General features: G+C 41.5%; 1 protein-coding gene across 1 annotated transcript in view; it reads left to right on the top strand.

Annotated features, from left to right (window-relative positions):
* RASGEF1A (RasGEF domain family member 1A) overlaps positions 1–18,669 on the top strand; it is a gene marked incomplete at its 5' end in the record, with an annotated part of 46,517 nt that extends 27,848 nt beyond the window's left edge. The window contains 7 exon segments of the mRNA XM_083364913.1: positions 1,026–1,118; positions 3,880–3,982; positions 6,925–7,004; positions 9,603–9,794; positions 10,755–10,878; positions 11,755–11,827; positions 17,244–18,669. Coding sequence (XP_083221039.1) covers positions 1,026–1,118; positions 3,880–3,982; positions 6,925–7,004; positions 9,603–9,794; positions 10,755–10,878; positions 11,755–11,827; positions 17,244–17,268 — 690 coding nt within the window. The 3' untranslated portion in view covers positions 17,269–18,669.
* Positions 18,670–18,882: the final 213 nt, after the last annotated feature.

Raw genomic sequence — 18,882 nt, forward strand, 5'->3', positions numbered from 1 at the left:
ACTCACCAGGGCATGCAGTTTATTTTATTGGGAGTGGAATACTAGTAGTTAAGGGGTCTCAAGGATATGGATACTTTTATTTAATTTATTTATTTAAATTCCATTTATATCCTGCCCTTCTCCGAAGACTCAGGGCGGCTTACAGGCTTAGCAGTAGCCTTCATTCTATGTATATGCCTGCTTATTAGGGCTTTCACCACCCGCCCAAGCGGCATTATTACAACAATCTGGGTCCTCATTTTATCTACCTCGGAAGGATGGAAGGCTGAGTCAACCTTGAGCCTGGTGGGATGCGAACCTGCACTAATTGCAGGCAGCTGGTGTTACTTAAGGAGGCATTAGCCCTCTGCTCCGCCAAGGCTGTAATTTGTTCCATGGTTTCTGGGCATCTCTTACTGTTAAACAAACTACGTTTGTTTAGGGCTGTTGTGACTTCGAACGGTCGCTCAATGAATTTTGGTGAGTCGTGGACTCCTTATTATTATTATTTTTTTTAAATTCCATTTATATCCCGCCCTTCTCCGAAGACTCAGGGCGGCTTACAAACGTAGCAGTAGCCTTCATTCTATGTATATGCCTGCTTATTAGGGCTTTCACCCCCCCCAAGCGGCATTATTACAAAGTCAGCTTATTGCCCCCAACAATCTGGGTCCTCATTTTACCTACCTGGGAAGGATGGAAGGCTGAGTCAACCTTGAGCCTGGTGGGACTCGAACCTGCACTAATTGCAGGCAGCTGGTGTTACTTAAGGAGGCATTAGCCCACTGCTCCACCAAGGCTCTGTAAGATAGGGTATGCCTTTATTTGGGCTGTGAAAAACCTATCGTTGCTTCGCACACCCAGAAGCTCTTAAAAGAAGTTTGCTACTTAGGAGACATTCCATTTTTATTTTTATTTTTATTTTTAAAAAAAAGACATCACATAAATCCAAGCTGGGTTTCCTTGCGTAGAAGGGTTGATGGCTCTACTGGAAGCGGCATCCTGATTGGGACGCAGGTCTAAAAGCGGGTGTTTTAATTTTTCAGTGCCGAAGCGATGTGACCAAGACCTACAATCTTGAAGCCTACGACAATTGGTTTAACTGCCTCAGCATGTTGGTGGCGACAGAGATTTGTAAGGCAAGTATCCACAGGAGAAACAAACTGGGGGTGGGGGTGGGGGGCAAATGGACAGGCTACTCACCCGTTCGATGTCTCTGTTTTGAGGGTAGCCAATTCACATCCTAGCAGAACGCCTCTGTTGACCTTATAGCTGGTTTTCTTTACTTCGCGGTGTCTTTCATCAGAGAAGTTAGACCCAATTCATGCTGGAGAGCTAAGGCATTATTTGCCTGTTTTCCAAGCAGGGATGTTCATTGCTGTTATCCTACACTTTTCCAAAATCGCCTGCTATTGGAGCAGGGAATCAAAATCATGGGAAGTATTAGTATGCAATCTCTCTTCCCCCGTTTTTTAATTCCCAATTCCATGCATCCGTGAACAACAACGGCGTTGCAATATCTCAGGGGGTTGCCCCGAAGAAGTGGGATCAGGCATCATAGCTGATTTGCAATATCCCTCCCCACCTCTCCTCCTAAGACCCCCCCACCAAAGGAGGGAGGGGAAACGTCCAGATTGGGTTATCAAACAGTACATGTAAGAATACAACAATATTCTGCCCGAGGGTGTCTGATCATCTGAATGCACCATAGCGCTGAGGCAAGACCATGGATCTCCTAGTTAGGATATATGGTATTTTGGTACAGACTGATTTGGTTCCCATAGTTACCAAGGAGCTTGTTTTGCTAGAGCCATTTTCAGAGATCAACTTTAAAAATAGTTTCCCGTGTTTGGATAATCTGTGCCTCTTTCCAAAGCTCTGCATAATAAACATAAATGCCAGGGGGGAGGTGGCTTGTTCCCCCCCACACACACACCTGGTCATTCTGCCTTGATCTTATTCTTTATTTTTTTCTTTATTTGATTTCTATAGCAGCCTACATCAAAGAAGATAAAAAAATAGATGATCTATTCATATGATTGTTACGGAGTTTTCTCTACGTTTTCTTGATAGAGGCATTTTATTATTATTGCTACTATTTGTGTTGGTGCATTAATAAAACAACAGAATAACAGATTGTTGGTAACTGCCCAGAGTTAGGCATTTAAAATCGATTGCCATGCTAATTCTTTAAAGAGATCAATATTGGGCTTATGGGGAATAGGTGTTGAGACACTTTGCAGATCGAACAAAATCCTCCTCTAGCTGGAACAGCTCCCCTGAAACGATCCAAACCGGATGTACAGAATATATTTTTTAACAAAATGGGTCCTCTCTAGGACAGAATAGAATAGAATTCTTTATTGGCCAAGAGTGACCGGACACACAAGGAATTTGTCTCTGATGCAGGAGCTCTCAAAATACATGCCAACAACAAAGTCATATAATCCTAAGATACCAACAGGAGACGGCAGTAGAAAAGATGAGAAGGATAATAGTAATGTAGCCATACTACATGGGTAAATATCCTTAGACGTGAGACAATACTGTGGGAATTAGGTGTTTAGCAGAGTGATAACACGAGGGGAAAAAAGTAGGGATTATTGGTTGATGGTTGATGGTTACCTCTGTGGGTTTGACATAATCACAAGGCTCTCACACCCATAGATTCACAACGATATCACACCCATTCAATGCATCTGCAGTGGGCAAAAGTGCCTTCTTTGTGAGATTTTAGCTCTAGCGAGAGGCTGAAAGAGAACAAGAGTCAGGTTCAGCTCAAGCCGAAGGACATTCACTAGCTTCAGTATGATCTCCTCTAGTTTTCAACACCAACACGGAACCACAGAGGGAGAACATTGTGAGATTCAGAGTGAAATGTCATCAGCATGACATGCAGCACTTCCTTGCTGTTGGTTGTTTTGGATCCAGATGAGCCAGTAGAACTTTGCCTTGACTCCTCACACCCACCACACAAACCCTAATCGTCAAAACCCAAACAACCGGGGGGGAAAATTAAGAGTTTGTTGTAGAACTTCCTGCATCACGTCGATGAATTTGGACAGTCTCTGGATATTAGAGACACAAAATGGTCAAGTGGATCATAGTCAGATATGAAATGCATTGTCTGACCTTTGGCTCACTCCGGGCTGATTGCCCATATTTTATCCAGAAAAACCTCTAGGATAATTGTCATTATTGACCTAGGAGCATTAATATCTCCAAGTCCTTGTGGGATTTGTGAAATAAAATGTGTAATCGGGAGATGATCCAAACCCAAATTCAACAGCGGTTGTAATTAAGTCGAATGAAATCAGCTTTTCAGCTGATTGGCCTCCTTTATTTGCATATTTGAAGTGAGGAATGTTTTGTTTTAGGGCAGGATCCATCCTGCATCAAGTAGGACACTTAAAAAGGTGGATTATAACTGCTCAATGTCATAATCAAACCCTACAGGATCAAAACAATCTTCTCTTTTTAGAAGCAGTTCTGTTCAGGACAGCGTACATTTGGCAGTTTCTATCTTTAAGGCTAGAAAATTTAAATGCTTTTCAGTATTTAGCTCACCAGAGGCATTTTTTTTCCATGCATGCCTTGTCCTAATTAGAAGGAAATTATTTAAATTCTTGCTAGTTCAGACGCACTTAAGACCCCGAATACCTAAAGCAGGGGGGTCACACTTAGTGCCTAACAACTCAACATGCAAGATTTTGGTGATCTCCTAAAAAAAACAGAGGAGGAACTCAACTTGCTGCCTAACCTTGAAGAGTTCCATGAAAAATAGAATTCATCCTGAAGGATCTTACAACAAAAGTGGCTGCTCTGCAATTAGTTTAGTATTTCTGTGGCATTACTACCGCTCCCCTCTTCTCACCGGATGTCTTTTTTTTAATGTTTCAGGTGGTGAAGAAAAAGCAGAGAACAAGAATCATGGAATTTTTCATCGATGTGGCAAGAGAATGCTTCAACATTGGAAACTTCAACTCCATGATGGCTATTATTTGTGAGTAAGGTCTCTGGGCGTGACCGCCTCAATAAAATGGGAGTGGAGTAGATTAAAAGCTTGGCCTGAGAAGGCAAGTCAGCAATTTAGCACATCGGGGTGCCCCACTGCTAATATTAACCGCTCTGCATCTATGTTATTAACTGATCCCATGTGATGATCCCCAGGCATGCGCGCCAACTGTTCTCTCTCACAACAGATGTGAACATGCGCATTCACATACTGAGAGAGATGCGAAATCTGATCTCTGCATTCTGTGGCGAGTCCCATTGACTTCCACATAAGCAGGTAGGAACTACTGCAAGGTTGGGAGTGGATCTTCCTCATGCTTGCATGTCAACAGGTAGGGAAATGGGAAGAGGAGAATTCAATGAAGGAGAATATTTGTAGCTCAGGGTTGAAGCAAGGGATCCTTGGTGATCTCTGAGCTTGCTTGTTTTCTTGTAGACGTTTCATTACCCAACTAGGGAACATCCTCAGTGCTAGAAGGGAGTGGGATGATGATGAGAAGGAGGAGGAGGAGAGGAAGAGGAGGAGGAGGACTGTGGGATCCTTAGTGCTCTCTGAGCTTGCTTGTTTTCTTGTAGACATCTCATTACCCAACTCGGTAACATCATCAGTGTTAGAAGGGAGTGGGATGATGATGATGATGAGGAGGAGGAGGAGGAGGAGGAGGAGAGGAAGAGGAGGACTGTGGGATCCTTAGTACTCTCTGAGCTTGCTTGCTTTCTTGTAGGCATCTCATTATCCAACTAGGTAACATCATCAGTGTTAGAAGGGAGTGGGATGAGGAGGAGGAGGAGGAGGAGGAGGAGGAGGAGGAGGAGGAGGACTGTGGGATCCTTAGTGCTCTCTGAGCTTGGTTGGTTTCTTGTAGACATCTCATTACCCAACTAGATAACATCATCAGTGTTAGAAGGGAGTGGGATGATGATAATGATGATGATGATGAGGAGGAGGAGGAGGAGGAGGACTGTGGGATCCTTGGTGCTCTCTGAGCTTGCTTGTTTTCTTGTAGACATTTCATTACCCATCTAGGTAACATCATCGGGAGGAGGAGGAGGAGGAGGAGGAGGAAGAGGGACTACTGTGGGGTCTTTGGTGTTCTCCAAGCTTGGTTGGTTGAGAGAGGGGTCAACCTATTTACCAAAGCATCAGGACAAGAACAATGTTCAACCTGGAAATAAGGAGACATTTCCTGACAGGAAGAACCAGAGGGATGGTTTCCCTTCAGAAGCTGAGGTTGCTCCATCACTGGAGGCTTTTAAGAAGAGATTAGACAGCCTTTTGTCCTAACAAGCCTTTACCTCTCAACCAGGATCCTTTCAAAGGATCGGAGCCCTGCTTAAACGAAGAACGTCATATATACCTAAAGTGGGGAAACGCAGCCAGCTGTTTTGCCGGCATCAGAAAGCTACCAGGAACTAATTGCTTCTTTTTAGTAACAGGGGAGAAGTTGGAAACAAGTGGGGAAAAGCAATTCTCGGTCAAAGCTAGGGATTAAGTTTTTTAAACCTTAAAAGAAATATCTGCGTGATATATTACACCAGGCAGCGTGGGACCGCTGATATTGTCACCTTCCTCTTTCTGCTGTCGGGGCCAAGTTAGTCCTTTTTCACAGATCATCTCTGGGCAAATATTTCCCCAAGAACTCACTTGGGTTGAGAGTTCCCAGCAGCTAATTTGGGAGCAAAACAAACTGTCCTTTATCTCAGGTGAACTTTCCTTTGAGAGCGCAAACCCCCTCGTTTCTTGCACGCTGTGCCCTGCTCGACTATTCATGTGTGCATACAACCCTCCTTTCCCCATCGTTGTAAAAGCTGGGGCTTGCAGGGCAGGATTTGCTCAAGGCAGGAATTACAGAGACAAACGGTGAAAGAGATGGTGACGCACACAGCCAAGGGAGGAAAGCCAGGATGACACTGTTAGGTGGAAAAGCAGCAGATTTATTAAAATCAACAACAACAACAACAACTTATAAGAGGATTGGGGCATCAGCTTGAAAGAATACGATTCAGTTGAGAACATTTTGACCTTTGGCTTATGAATGTTTAATGGGCTTAGGACAACCCACCTACTCAGAAGCTTCCCTTTGACATGTGTCAAGAGAGTCCTGAATGAAAAGTTTGATGAAAGGCTAGAAAAAAGTTGGAAATGAATGTGAAGATATTGCAAGTTATTTGCCTTTAAAAATCCTTTTTCTTTCTCTCTCTTTTCTCTTCTTCTCTTTCCCTGTTTTTCTTTCTTTCTCTCTCTCCCCCTTTCTTCTTTCCTTTCTTCTTTCTTTCTTTTCTTTCTCTCTCCCCCTCTCTCTTTCTTTCTCTCTCTCTCCCTCTCTTTTTCTTTCTCTCGCTCTTCTTTTATTTCTTGCTCTCTCTCTTTCTTTTGTTTTTTTCCTCTCCCTTTCTCTTTCTTTCTCTTTTTCATCCCTCCCTCCCTCTTTCTTTCTTTCTTTCTTTCTTTCTTTCTTTCTTTCTTTCTTTCTTTCTTTCTTTCTTTCTTTCTCTCCCACCCTCTCTCTTTCTTTCTCTCTCTCCCTCTCTCTTTATTTCTCTCTCTTCCTTTATTTCTTGCTCTCTTTCTTTTTCTGTTTTCCTCTCTCCCCCTTTCTCTTTCTTTCTCTTTTTTGTCTCTCCCTCCCTCCCTCCTTCTTTCTTTCTTTCTTTCTTTCTTTCTTTCTTTCTTTTATCCTCTCTCCCTCTCTCTTTCTCTTTTTTGTCTCTCCCTCCCTCCCTCCCTCTCTTTCTTTTTCTTTTTTTCTTTCTTTCTTTCTTTCTTTTTTCTTTCTTTCTTTTTCTTTTTTCCTCTCTCTCCCTTTCTCTCTTTCTCTTTTTTGTCTCTCCCTCCCTCCCTCCCTCCCTCCCTCCCTCCCTCCCTCTCTCTCTCTCTCTCTCTCTCTTTCTTTCTTTCTTTCTTTCTTTCTTTCTTTCTTTCTCTTTCAGCTGGCATGAACCTGAGTCCTGTTGCCCGGCTAAAGAAAACATGGTCCAAAGTGAAAACAGCCAAATTTGATGTTTTAGAGGTAAGGATTTCATACCTTGCTGTATCCTGTCAATATTTTTTTTTACTCAGAAGGATTCTTTTCATCAAAAAAAAAAAAAAAAAAACAGTGACAAGCCAGCATAGAGCAGAAGTGGGCTTAACCATAGTTCGTAGCTCAGGAGAAAAACAGGGCAAGCATGAAATAGTAACGAATAAGCTTTTCCTCCCAAATCTTAAAATCAATCAAATTTCAATCAAACTCGATTTAAAGAATTTCCTCACTGGCCATCAGGCATTCAAGCAGGTTTGCACTGATTGGCTAAAAATGCAGTGCATGTTTGTTTTTTCTTTTACGTATTTTTGTCAGTATGAAGATAGAAACCTTCCATCTGCCTTTTCCGCCTGTAACAATATTTTCCCCTGGATGAAGCTGACAGTATTTGAAAGACAAGGGGATGACCACTCCTAATCCACCTTCTATATTACTTTTTATTTCTTTTCTTCATCTCTCATTGAAGCCTGCCATCTGGCGGAGAATTATATTCAGGATTTAGCAAAAGCAAGCCATCTCAAAGCAAAAGCTGAAAATAAAGAGGATTATAATTACATATACAACCCTGTGAAATCACAGCTGCCAGTGCTTTAGCTGATGCTGGCCTTCCTGGACATTCATTTCTTCTCAAGAAGCTAGGATGTCATAAGGTATCAGAATAGAATAGAATAGAATAGAATAGAATAGAATAGAATAGAATAGAATAGAATAGAATAGAATGGAATGGAATGGAATGGAATGGAATGGAATGGAATGGAATGGAATGGAATAGAATAGAATAGAATAGAATAGAATAGAATAGAATAGAATAGAATAGAATAGAATAGAATAGAATAGAATAGAATAGAATAGAATAGAATAGAATAGAAAATATGGAATAGAATAGAATAGGATAGAATAGAATAGAATAGAATAGAATAGAATAGAATAGAATAGAATAGAATAGAATAGAATAGAATGGAATGGAATGGAATGGAATGGAATGGAATGGAATGGAATGGAATGGAATAGAATAGAATAGAATAGAATAGAATAGAATAGAATAGAATAGAATAGAATAGAATAGAATAGAATAGAATATAGAATATAGAATAGAATATAGACTAGATCAGAAAATAGAATAGAATAGAATAGAATAGAATATAGAATATAGAATATAGAATAGAATATAGACTAGATCAGAAAATAGAATAGAATAGAATATAGACTAGATCAGAAAATAGAATAGAATAGAATAGAATAGAATATAGAATATAGAATAGAATATAGACTAGATCAGAAAATAGAATAGAATAGAATAGAATAACAATACAATACAATACAATACAATACAAGAATAAAGAATAGAAAAATTAGAATTAGAATTACAATTAGAACAGAACAGAACAGAACAGAACAGAACAGAACAGAACAGAACAGAACAGAATAGAATAGAATAGAATAGAATAGAATAGAATAGAATAGAATAGAATAGAATAATAGACTTGGAAGAGACCTTGGTGGTCTTCTAGTCCAACCCCCTGCTCAGGCAGGAAACCCTATATCCTATACCTATACCTCAGAGGCCTGGAGGTCTGCCAGGCCTAGAACGGCCCGCTGGAAGTGCGTGGACGCCACTTCCAGAAGTCCGTTCTAGGCCTCGGAGGCCCAGGCCTGCATCCAATAACAGAACTGGTTGTTCAGGTATTATTTGAATCCCAGCACTGTATCTGTCTTGATAAATCTTGTTGAAGAAAACTCTGCAGGAATCACTTTTAGTTTTAGCCTCTGCCAAAGCATCCGACGGTAACGTGCTGTCTTTTCAAAAGGACTGTATTCATTTTCGCATTTTGTAAGTAAGAGGAGGTATCTCAGTCTCCAAGCCCGGAGAAATTGGGTCCCCCAAGAAATGTGGTCACTTGCACCCTCCTGATTTTTGTAACTTGATTCAAATAAATGATACAAGGACTTGCACTCAGGTGTCTCCTAACAAGCCATTATTTGTCCCATCTATTTTTTTCAAAACAAAACAGCTGGACTTTGCTTTTTTTCCTTGAAGACATTTCACTTCTCATCCAAGAAGCTTCTTCAGTTCTGACCCAATAGTGGAGGATGGAAGGATTTATATTCCCTTGCAAGTCATCTCGTCATTAGCACACTTTCGGAGGGTTGTTGATGCCACACTAGAGGTATCAAAGACAGCCATCTATGTCAAAACCGAACAGCCTTCTCTCAACAGAAGGGGGGGGATACAACACCACTTATCTCCTGTTTACAACACAATCCTTTCAGCAGTTCCAAAAAAGGTTCCAAACCCATTTGTACTAATCAGGTGACCCCGAGGGCACAGATAAACCTCCAAGTGGCCTCAATGACTCTCACAGAGACGGCTAATGACCAGATGACTGCAAGGAATACAAATATAAATATAAATCCTTCCATCCTCCACCCTCCAGGCAGAACTGAAGGCGCTTCCTGGATGAGAAGCGAAATGTCTTCCAGGAAAACCAAAGCCCAGTTGCTTTTTTGAAAAGCAACTGACCTGGAGGACTGAGCATCTCCACAGACATTATTAAGCCATTGCTTCTCATCGTTCTTTGGAAACAGCATCACATGGATCCATCAAGCAACTTCTGTAATTATCGGACGGCTCTTCAAGGGGCAGCCCAGAGGTCACAGACAGCACACAGCAGCCGGGAGAAAATCGTCATCCCTGTTTTCAATCTTTTCATTAAAGATATCTACTTCCTGCATAAGATACACACCAATCACTTGCCGAACGGACAAATCAACTTCAAGGTAAGCAACGTTTTACGATGTACGCTAAATGCACACAGCCCGCGAGAAAAGGGATGAACATTGCAACTTTTTACAAAGGTCCTGGCAAAAGCAGGGGGGGAGGGGAAATACCATGCTACCCCCCAAAAAAAAGGCCAATTCACTACTTTTATAGTTTTTGTTTTCATTATTGTATCCTCAAGGATACATTTGCCTGAGTCAAGGCTCAAGGCTACGCGTGGAAATTACGGCATTTAGGAACTATAATTCTAGGTGTCCGTATCAACATTAAAAACACAAGTTCCACCTAGCTACTCTGTCTGGAAGATACATTTCAGATTTATTTATGCAGAAAAAGAACTAGTTGCAAGATGGCAGGAATAGCCAACATGCCAGAAGTTACAGGCTTAAGATACAGGAGGATCTTGACGGACTTGAACACTGGGTGCTCTCTGACAAAATGAAATTCAGTGGTGTGAAAAAAGTAAGGGTCTACATTTAGGCAAGAAAAACCAAACACACAGGTACAGTATAGGTGCTACCTTGCTCAATAGTAGTAATTATGAGAGGGATCTCCGAGTCCTAGTGGACAATCACTTAAATGTGAGCCAGCCATGTGTGGCAGCTGCCAAATAAGCCAAAACAGTACTAGACTGCATTAAGAGAGGGATAGAATCAAGATCACGTGAAGGGTTACTACCACTTTACAAGGCCTTGGTAAGGCCACACTTGGAATACGGCATCCAGTTTTGGTTGCAACGATGTAAAAAAGATGTTGAGACTCTAGAAAGGGTGCAGAGAAGAGCAACAAAGAGGATCAGGGGACTTTCTACATTAGAGGACTTGCAGGCAATGCCTTTCAGAAGAGGCTGGGCAAGCAGCCATCTCTTAGGGATGCTTCAGTGTTGAGTGACTCTTTTGATTCCGTGGTATTGCAACACTTATCTCCGTCCATTTTCTCTTGGCGTGAATCTCCTGCAGAAATACTGGGAGATTTCAAGGCAAATCCACGACTTTGTCACATGGAAGCAGGTGGAATGTCCTTTTGAAAAGGACAGGAAGATCCAGAGCTATCTACTCACGGCGCCTATTTACAGTGAAGAAGGTGAGACTCTGGGGCGGGGGAGAGGGGGTTTATTCTTAAAAAGAAAAAAAAAGAAAAAAAGAAATATAGCTTCCCATAACTGTTAGAAGAACGTATACAATGAGTCTCTGTTGACGATAATGCCATTGTAGAGAAGTAGGATTGGGGTCAATGAGGAACAGAACTAACCACATTCGATCTCTATCATCTCTCTTTCCATATCTATCTATCTATCTATCTATCTATCTATCTATCTATCTATCTATCTATCTATCTATCTATCTATCTATCTATTTATCTATCTATCTATCTTTCTTTCTATCTATCTATCTATCTATCTAATTATCTATTTATCTATCTATCTGATCATCTATCTTTCTATCATCTATCTATCTATCTATCTATCTATCTATCTATCTATCTATCTATCTATCTCTGATCATCTATCTATCTATCTGATCATCTATCTTTCTATCTATCTGATTATCTATTTATCTATCTATCTATCTGATCATCTATCTATCTATCTATCTATCTGATCATCTCTTTCTATCTATCATCTATCTATCTATCTATCTATCTATCTATCTATCTATCTATCTAATAATCTATCTATTTATCTATATATCTATCTGATCATCTATCTTTCTATCATCTATCTATCTATCTATCTATCTATCTATCTATCTATCTATCTATCTATCATCCCTTCTCTCTCACACACAGCTCTCTCTTTCTATCCCTTTCTCTATCATCCCTCTCTAACTTTCTCTATCTGCCTGTCTGTCTATCATCTATCTATCTACCTAGCCACAAACGACATACTTCTGACTCCATCATCATCACAAACTGCCCCATAGTCCTGACACTTGTTCTTTCTTTCTCCTCCTCCTCCAGCTTTGTTTATTGCCTCGTTTGAAAACGAAGGTCCAGAAAATCACATGGAGAAAGACAGCTGGAAGACTCTCAGGTAATCATGGTTATGGGTTAAAAATGGTTAAAAGGGAAGCGAGAGATGTTGCTTGGAACAAAGCCAAAAAGGTTACTTAGCCATTGTGCAGAGCAAAGCTTCTCATTCTCGGGGGGGGGGGGGAACAACAACCCAAATTGCATGAGTATTGTCCTGTTTGCCACAAAGGGAAGGGGAACATACAAAGGAGTCTAGCCTCTCTCGTTCTTCTAGGCACCAAGCATCCTTGGCTAACACAAAGCCACAAACTTCCTCACAACTTTCTAAGTATGGAGCAAAGAAGTAAAGTCTGCTTCTTCCTTAAATCAGGAGGTCCTCAGGAATGTGGACGGAGGTTGAGATGGTGGCCACCAAGATGGGATCAAAGCCCTGCCCCCTTGTTTACATGGGTCAAGATCACCTTTCAGTCCAAAGCTTGTGGTCTCCACCTGACCTTTCATCCCCCTTCAGACACCAATTTTAATGTTTTCCCACGTGAAAAGCGCCTTGCACAGCAGACCAAAGACCGAATGACACTTTTTCTCCCCAATGTTCTCATTTTAAGGTTTCCAGGAAGTATTTATTTATTGATTCGATTGATTTCTATAGCCGCTCACCTCAGCAAACAAATGTGGGCAGCTCATGCTTCAAAACATAGGTTACAATTAATTTTTTAAAAGAGCAAGAGCAATTTAAAAAAAAACAGTAAAAAAGCATGAAGGCAGTCAAAAAGTATTTAAGCGTCTAATTCGGAGTACTTATAAAGGGTTAATATTTGGGCATGTGGATTTTAACTTGGGACTCAAAGAAGCATTATTTTCATTTTACCCTCTCAGGATGTAGTACTGAAACCCCATCTTCATCTTTTCCCAACGTAGGGCCAATCCAATGGAAGAAGTTCTCAATTATTCAGGGATTAGAGGTCTGCTTTGTACTAAATGGATTTAATTCTGTTTAAAGCACAAACAGACCCTGTGGATTTGGCCTGCTTTTAGGGCATTTTTCGCAGAAGGGGAACAACAGCAACAGACCAAAGTTTTGCCTGTAGACAATTTTCAGCAGATGTTTTGAGGGCTGGCTGGCTGGCAAATCATCTTCAGTAATCAGAACGCACGGACAATTTCAGTGTTCCTTGAGCAAGGAACAAGGAAAGCACGAATTTCATGGTCAGAGGACTGGGGACTAAAACAGATGAAGAACAGTTGCAAGGGTTAAGGCTGACACGATAGCAGTATTCCAATATCTCAGGGGTTGCCCCAAAGAAGAGGGGGTCCAGCTATTCTCCAAAGCACCAGAAGGCAGGACAAAAAACAACGGATGGAAACTAATCAAGGAGAGAAGCAACCTAGAACTAAGGAGAAACTTCCTGACAGTTGGAACAATTAACCAGTGGAACAACCTGCCTCCAGAAGCTGTGAATGCTCCAACATTGGATGTTTTTAAGAAGAGATTGGTCAACCATTTCTCTGAAATGGTATAGGGTTTCCTGCCTGAGCATAGTTCTGACAGATGAAACTCTTAAAAGAACTTTGAGGCATTGTTTACCTTAAATAATCTTTTATTTGAGAAACAAAGTATTGGTACTACATAGTTGAAACCAGAAACTAAATTCCACCACCCATCACCCCCGGCACAAAGTAGCAAAGCACAATTCCCTCCTCCAATTAACAGTCATAAATCACATTCCCAATTAGCCTGAAGCACGGGCTTTCTCCCCAGCTCTGCAGCCCACCCAATCTTTATCAGCTCTGGGCTCAATAACCTTGGATTCCCATGGCTGAGTTATTGTTGTTATGACTAACTGGTCTCTCATCCACATCCCCCCCCCCTCTCAGCATCATCTAACTCTAAAAGCGAAAGAGAAAAGATGGCTACATTTCCATCTATTGTCAAAGCAAGAACATCCGATGTTAGCAGCGTTGACAGTTTGTTTGTTTATTTATTTATTTATTTATTTATTTATTTATTTATTTATTTATTTATTCATTTGGTTTATATACTGCCCTGCTCCCAAAGGATTCAGGGCGGTTTACAAGGCAAAATTTAAAAACAATACAATATAAAATTAAAATAAAATTAAATTAAGTCTAGCCGCAAAAAATTAAAATCACAATTTAAAACATTAAACCTCTCAGTCCAGGCCAGATAGCTCAAAGAGCCAGGTTTTTAGGTCCCGGCGAAATGAACAAAGGTCGGGGGCAGTCCGGAGTTCCATTGGCAGTTGATTCCATAGGGCAAAGAACGCCCTCCCCCTGGGGATTGCCCGTCGACAATCCTTGACCGGCGGTACCCTGAGGAGGCCCTCCCTGTGGGAGCGCACAGGACGATGGGAAATTGATGCTGGCAGCAGGTGAACTAGAGGACCTCCAAGGTGCCTTCCAACTCTGTTATTCTCCCTTCCCTTCCCTTCCAATTTTATTCTTATTCTTATTCTATTCTATTCTTCAATTCTTCAATCAGAATGAGGGCAAGAGAAGAAGGGGACGACAGAGAACGAGGTGGCTGGATGGAGTCACTGAAGCAGTAGGTGTGAGCTTAAATGGACTCCAGAAGATGGTGGAAGACAGGAAGGCCTGGAGAAACGTTGTCCGTGGGGTCACGATGGGTTGACATGACTTCACAACTAACAACACAACAACATTCTATTCTATTCTATTCTATTCTATTCTATTCTATTCTATTCTATTCTATTCTATTCTATTCTATTCTATTCTATTCTATTCTATTCTATTCTATTCTATTCTATTCTATTCTATTCTATCATTATTCTATTCTATCATTATTCTATTCTATTTATCATTATTCTATTCTATTCTATTCATCATTATTCTATTCTACTCTACTCTATTTCTATTCTATTCTATTCTATTCTATTCTATTCTATTCTATTCTATTCTATTCTATTCATTATTCTATTCTACTCTACACTACTCTACTCTACTCTACTCTACTCTACTCTACTCTACTCTACTCTACTCTACTCTATTCTCTGTGATAGATACTCAGTTTGGTGAAATCTTTTTCTCATCTTAGCATGTTCCATGCGGAACAAGATCTTGATTTCACGGTAGAGAAACAGACTGCAGTGGGACACAAGCGAAAATGTTCCTAATATGACTACTGGACCAATAACCAAGGAAGGGGTAGGGATGCCCTGAGGACTGCTTGCCCTCCTCCCCATGATCAAAGCAAGGATGAATGCCAGACAATGCCAGAAGAGATTGAAAAGCCCTTTGTCAGAATGGCGTAGGGTCTACGACTTGGACTAGAAGACCTCCAAAATCCCTTCCAACTCTGTCATCCTGTTAATTCATCAGCCAGAGTTTTGAGGGTCTCAGAGTCAACTTAAGTGGGAAGTCGAGGGAAGCTGAGATTTCACATCAAGGTAGTCTGGTTTCTCCCCCGCATTAACAGGACAACGCCTTCGATGATGTGAGATGACCAAGATGCCTACAAAATGGCCAGTGCCTATGCTGCTGTTACTTGGTTTCTTTATGGTCCCTCCCTAGACAGCACAGCAACTGTTGTTCTGAGGAGAGAAAGGAACTGGATGTTGGTTGTGCTGGGAAAGCAGGAAGGGTGTGGATAGTCACCTGTGGCAACAAACCAGCCTGCAGCTGCCTAATGCACGAGGAGGAGGAGTTGGAGGAGCAGGAGGAGGAGGTGTAGCAGAAGTGGGGAAAAGTGGAGTAGAGAGCAGCAAACACTAGACTTGCTTGTGTATGTGTGTTGCATAGTGACCTGAATTGTCATATGGGCTCTCTTAGGTTTTCACTTGGGTGTACATTTCTCCAGTGTCAGAATAGAGCTGGAAGGGAAACACTAGACCATTTCAGTCAGGTCCAGGCTCTACTTAAAGGCCTCCAGTGACGAAATAACCACAGCTTCTGGTGGCAAGCTGTTCCATTGTCCTCACTGTTAGGAAGTTTCTCCTTAATTCCAGGTTGCTTCTCTCCTTGATGAGTTTCCATCCGTCGTTTCTTGTCTTTGCCATTTTGGTGCTTTGGAGAATAGGTTGACTCCCTCTTCTTTGGGGCAGCCCCTCAAATACTAGAAGACTGCTATCACGTCCCCTCCTCGCCCTTCTTTTCTCTAGACTGGCCATTCCCCATTCCTGTTCTTCAGGTCTTTAATCATCTTAGTTGCTCTTCTCTGCACTTCTCCCAAAGTCTCAATTTATTTATTTATTTGTTTGGTAATGTGGTGACCAAAACTGGATGCCGTATTCCAGATGTGGCCTTACTAAGGCTTTTATAAAGTGATACTAATCCTCCCATGCGATTTTTTTTTTTAAAAAATCCCATTTATATCCCGCCCTTCTCCGAAGACTCAGGACGGCTTACAATCTAAAGCACAAATCAATGTGCTTAGCAATAGCCTTCATTCTACATATCGGGTACCGCCGGCGGTTGACTCCGAGAGAGGGCCTTCTCTGTGGGTGCGCCTGCCCTTTGGAACCAACTTCCTGTGGAACTTAGGACAGCCCCCGACCTCCGTTTGTTCCGCCTGGACCTTAAAACTTGGCTCTTTGAGCTGTCTGGCCTAGACTGACGGGTTTTTAATTGGGTTTTAAAGTTTTAATTTTGGGGTTTAAATTTAATTACTTGTTTTAAATGTATTTTAACTTTTGTATTGTATGGTTTTAATTGCCCTGTAAACTGCCCTGAGTACTATGGGAATAGGGCGGTATAGAAGTCAAAATAATAAATAAATAAATAAATAAATAAATAAATAAATAAATAAATAAATAAATAAATAAATATGCCTGCTTATTAGGGCTTTTGCCCCCCCCCTCCCCAAGCAGCATTATTACAAAGTCAGCTTAATGCCCCCAACAATCTTGGTGGAGCAGTGGGCTTGGTGGAGCAGTGGGCTAAGGCCTCCTTAAGTAACACCAGCTGCCTGCCATTAGTGCAGGTTCGCGTCCCACCAGGCTCAAGGTTGACTCAGCCTTCCATCCTTCCGAGGTAGGTAAAATGAGGACCCAGATTGTTGGGGGCAATAAGCTGACTTTGTAATAATGCCGCTTGGGGTGTGTGTGAAAGCCCTAATAAGCAGGCATATACATAGAATGAAGGCTACTGCTAAGCACATTGATTTGTGCTTTAGATTGTAAGCCGCCCTGAGTCTTCAGAGAAGGGCGGGATATAAATGGGATTAAATTAAAAAAAAAATCTGGGTCCCCATTTTACCTACCTCGGAAGGATGGAAGGCTGAGTCAACCTTGAGCCTGGTGGGACTCGAACCTACACTAATTGGAGGCAGCTGGTGCTACTTAAGGAGGCATTAGCCCACTGCTCCACCACGGCTCTTGGTTTTGATTTTGATTCTATGCCTCTGTTTTATCCAACCCAGGATGGTATTAGCCTTTTTTTTTTTTTGGCTGCTGCCTTGTAAAAGAACTTATAATAGTGACCTCTTATCCTTTCCTTTTTAGGACAACACTGCTCAACCGAGCTTGAGAACTAGGACTTTGGATTTTGAAGCACACTCTACAAACACTGTTTTTTTAAAAAAACAAAAAACAAAAAAACAACAACTCCTGAATGACTTGGTTTGTGAAAAGAAGAAGGCCTTGCTGGTTGGGGTCTGTTTTGTGTAAATATATATAGGAATGACTGACTGAAAACAAAATGTGCTCGATCGTATTTGAAGTCAACTTTAAGGCACTTAATGAAGGTTTTTGGTTTTTGGTGGTGTGGTTTTTTTTAAAAAGTCCAAATCAAGGGCAGGGCCCTGTTCTCAGAGTTGAAATGGACTGCGGGAAAGTAAGAATCCACGGTGAGGTCTTCTCCAAGGGCCATCACGAACTTTATTTTCATGCGTGACAATTTCTACCCAACACTGTACGTGTACAATCTCCGAGGGAGTCGGTACACTCACTTCTAAAGTTCCCCTTGATCTTGCGTGTGTGCCTGGCGCTTCCTGGTGAAGAGCATCGTGGTCTTTGCGTGTGCCTGGCACGTTCGTGGCATGGAAACCACTCACCCAAAGAGGCAACCGAGTTGATTTCCGGATTAGCCCAGGTTGATTAACTACGAAACTTGGTCAAACTACACACCCGTTTAAGTGAACCGATATTTTGTTAAATGTGCTTCTTCTTTCTGCCACGCTTCTAGCTCTACTTTTCATTTTTTTTCCCTTCTGGGTTGAATCTGGTAAAGGAGGCATTTAAAAGGGTAAATTTGTTTGTTTCAAGGCCGCCATAGATAAGCCGTTTTTTTTTTTTTTTTGCTGCAATATATTTCATATGGTCATTCTTACAGAATCGTCCTGAGTTTTGTATTTGTGTTCTACTTTCCTTATTTTTATTTATATTTTTATCTCCAGTGTTGTGCTGGGTGCTTTGCCTTTCGACTTAACAGTACGGATGTACAAATCCTTTGGGAAATGTACAAAGCTGCTTACCCATCCAAACATTGTTACATTGTCCCTTCCCACCTCCACGAGAATTGTGGTTGCTTGGAAAGCTATATGCATGCGTGCACGGAGTTACATAGATTATCCGCCCCCCCCCCCCCCGCCCCCTCAATCCCCAATGAAGTGGAAAGCATCGCCTGGAAACATACTCTGCAGGGTATGGTTTACAGAAAATTCAATATGGTGGTCACGGACGAGTGTTAGAAGCCATATCAGCTTCTAACAAAAGGATAACAAAAGGGCAGAGTTTCAATCACACCATCATGGACGCTACCTTTGACTTTTCTTGAGGAGTCTCCCGATGCAGTGGGAAATTTGGGCAAAGAGGAGGCTGTTTTAAAAGGCTCAGAAGTTCCAAAGCAGCGTCTTCAAAAGTTCTGCACAGCCCTACTTGAAACAGCCAACAAAATCAATTAAAATTTGCCCAGACTCTAACCCTAAAGAAAACAAGAGAGAGAGAGAGAGAGAGAGAGAGAGAGAGAGAGAGAGAGAGAGAGAGAGAGAGATGTGGAAAAGCACGGTACGAGAAGACTGAGCTAAATCTTTCTCCCCCAATACCAGGGTTTTCTGTTGACTTTGGGTTGCTAAAACAAGGCAACTTAAAGTAAATACGCAAAAGGAACGTTCCTCGCCGCCTGCTCCTCTTGCAGATACTG

The sequence above is a fragment of the Vipera ursinii genome (assembly GCF_947247035.1).
Source record: "Vipera ursinii genome assembly, chromosome: 5".
In the NCBI taxonomy this organism is placed as follows: domain Eukaryota; kingdom Metazoa; phylum Chordata; class Lepidosauria; order Squamata; family Viperidae; genus Vipera; species Vipera ursinii.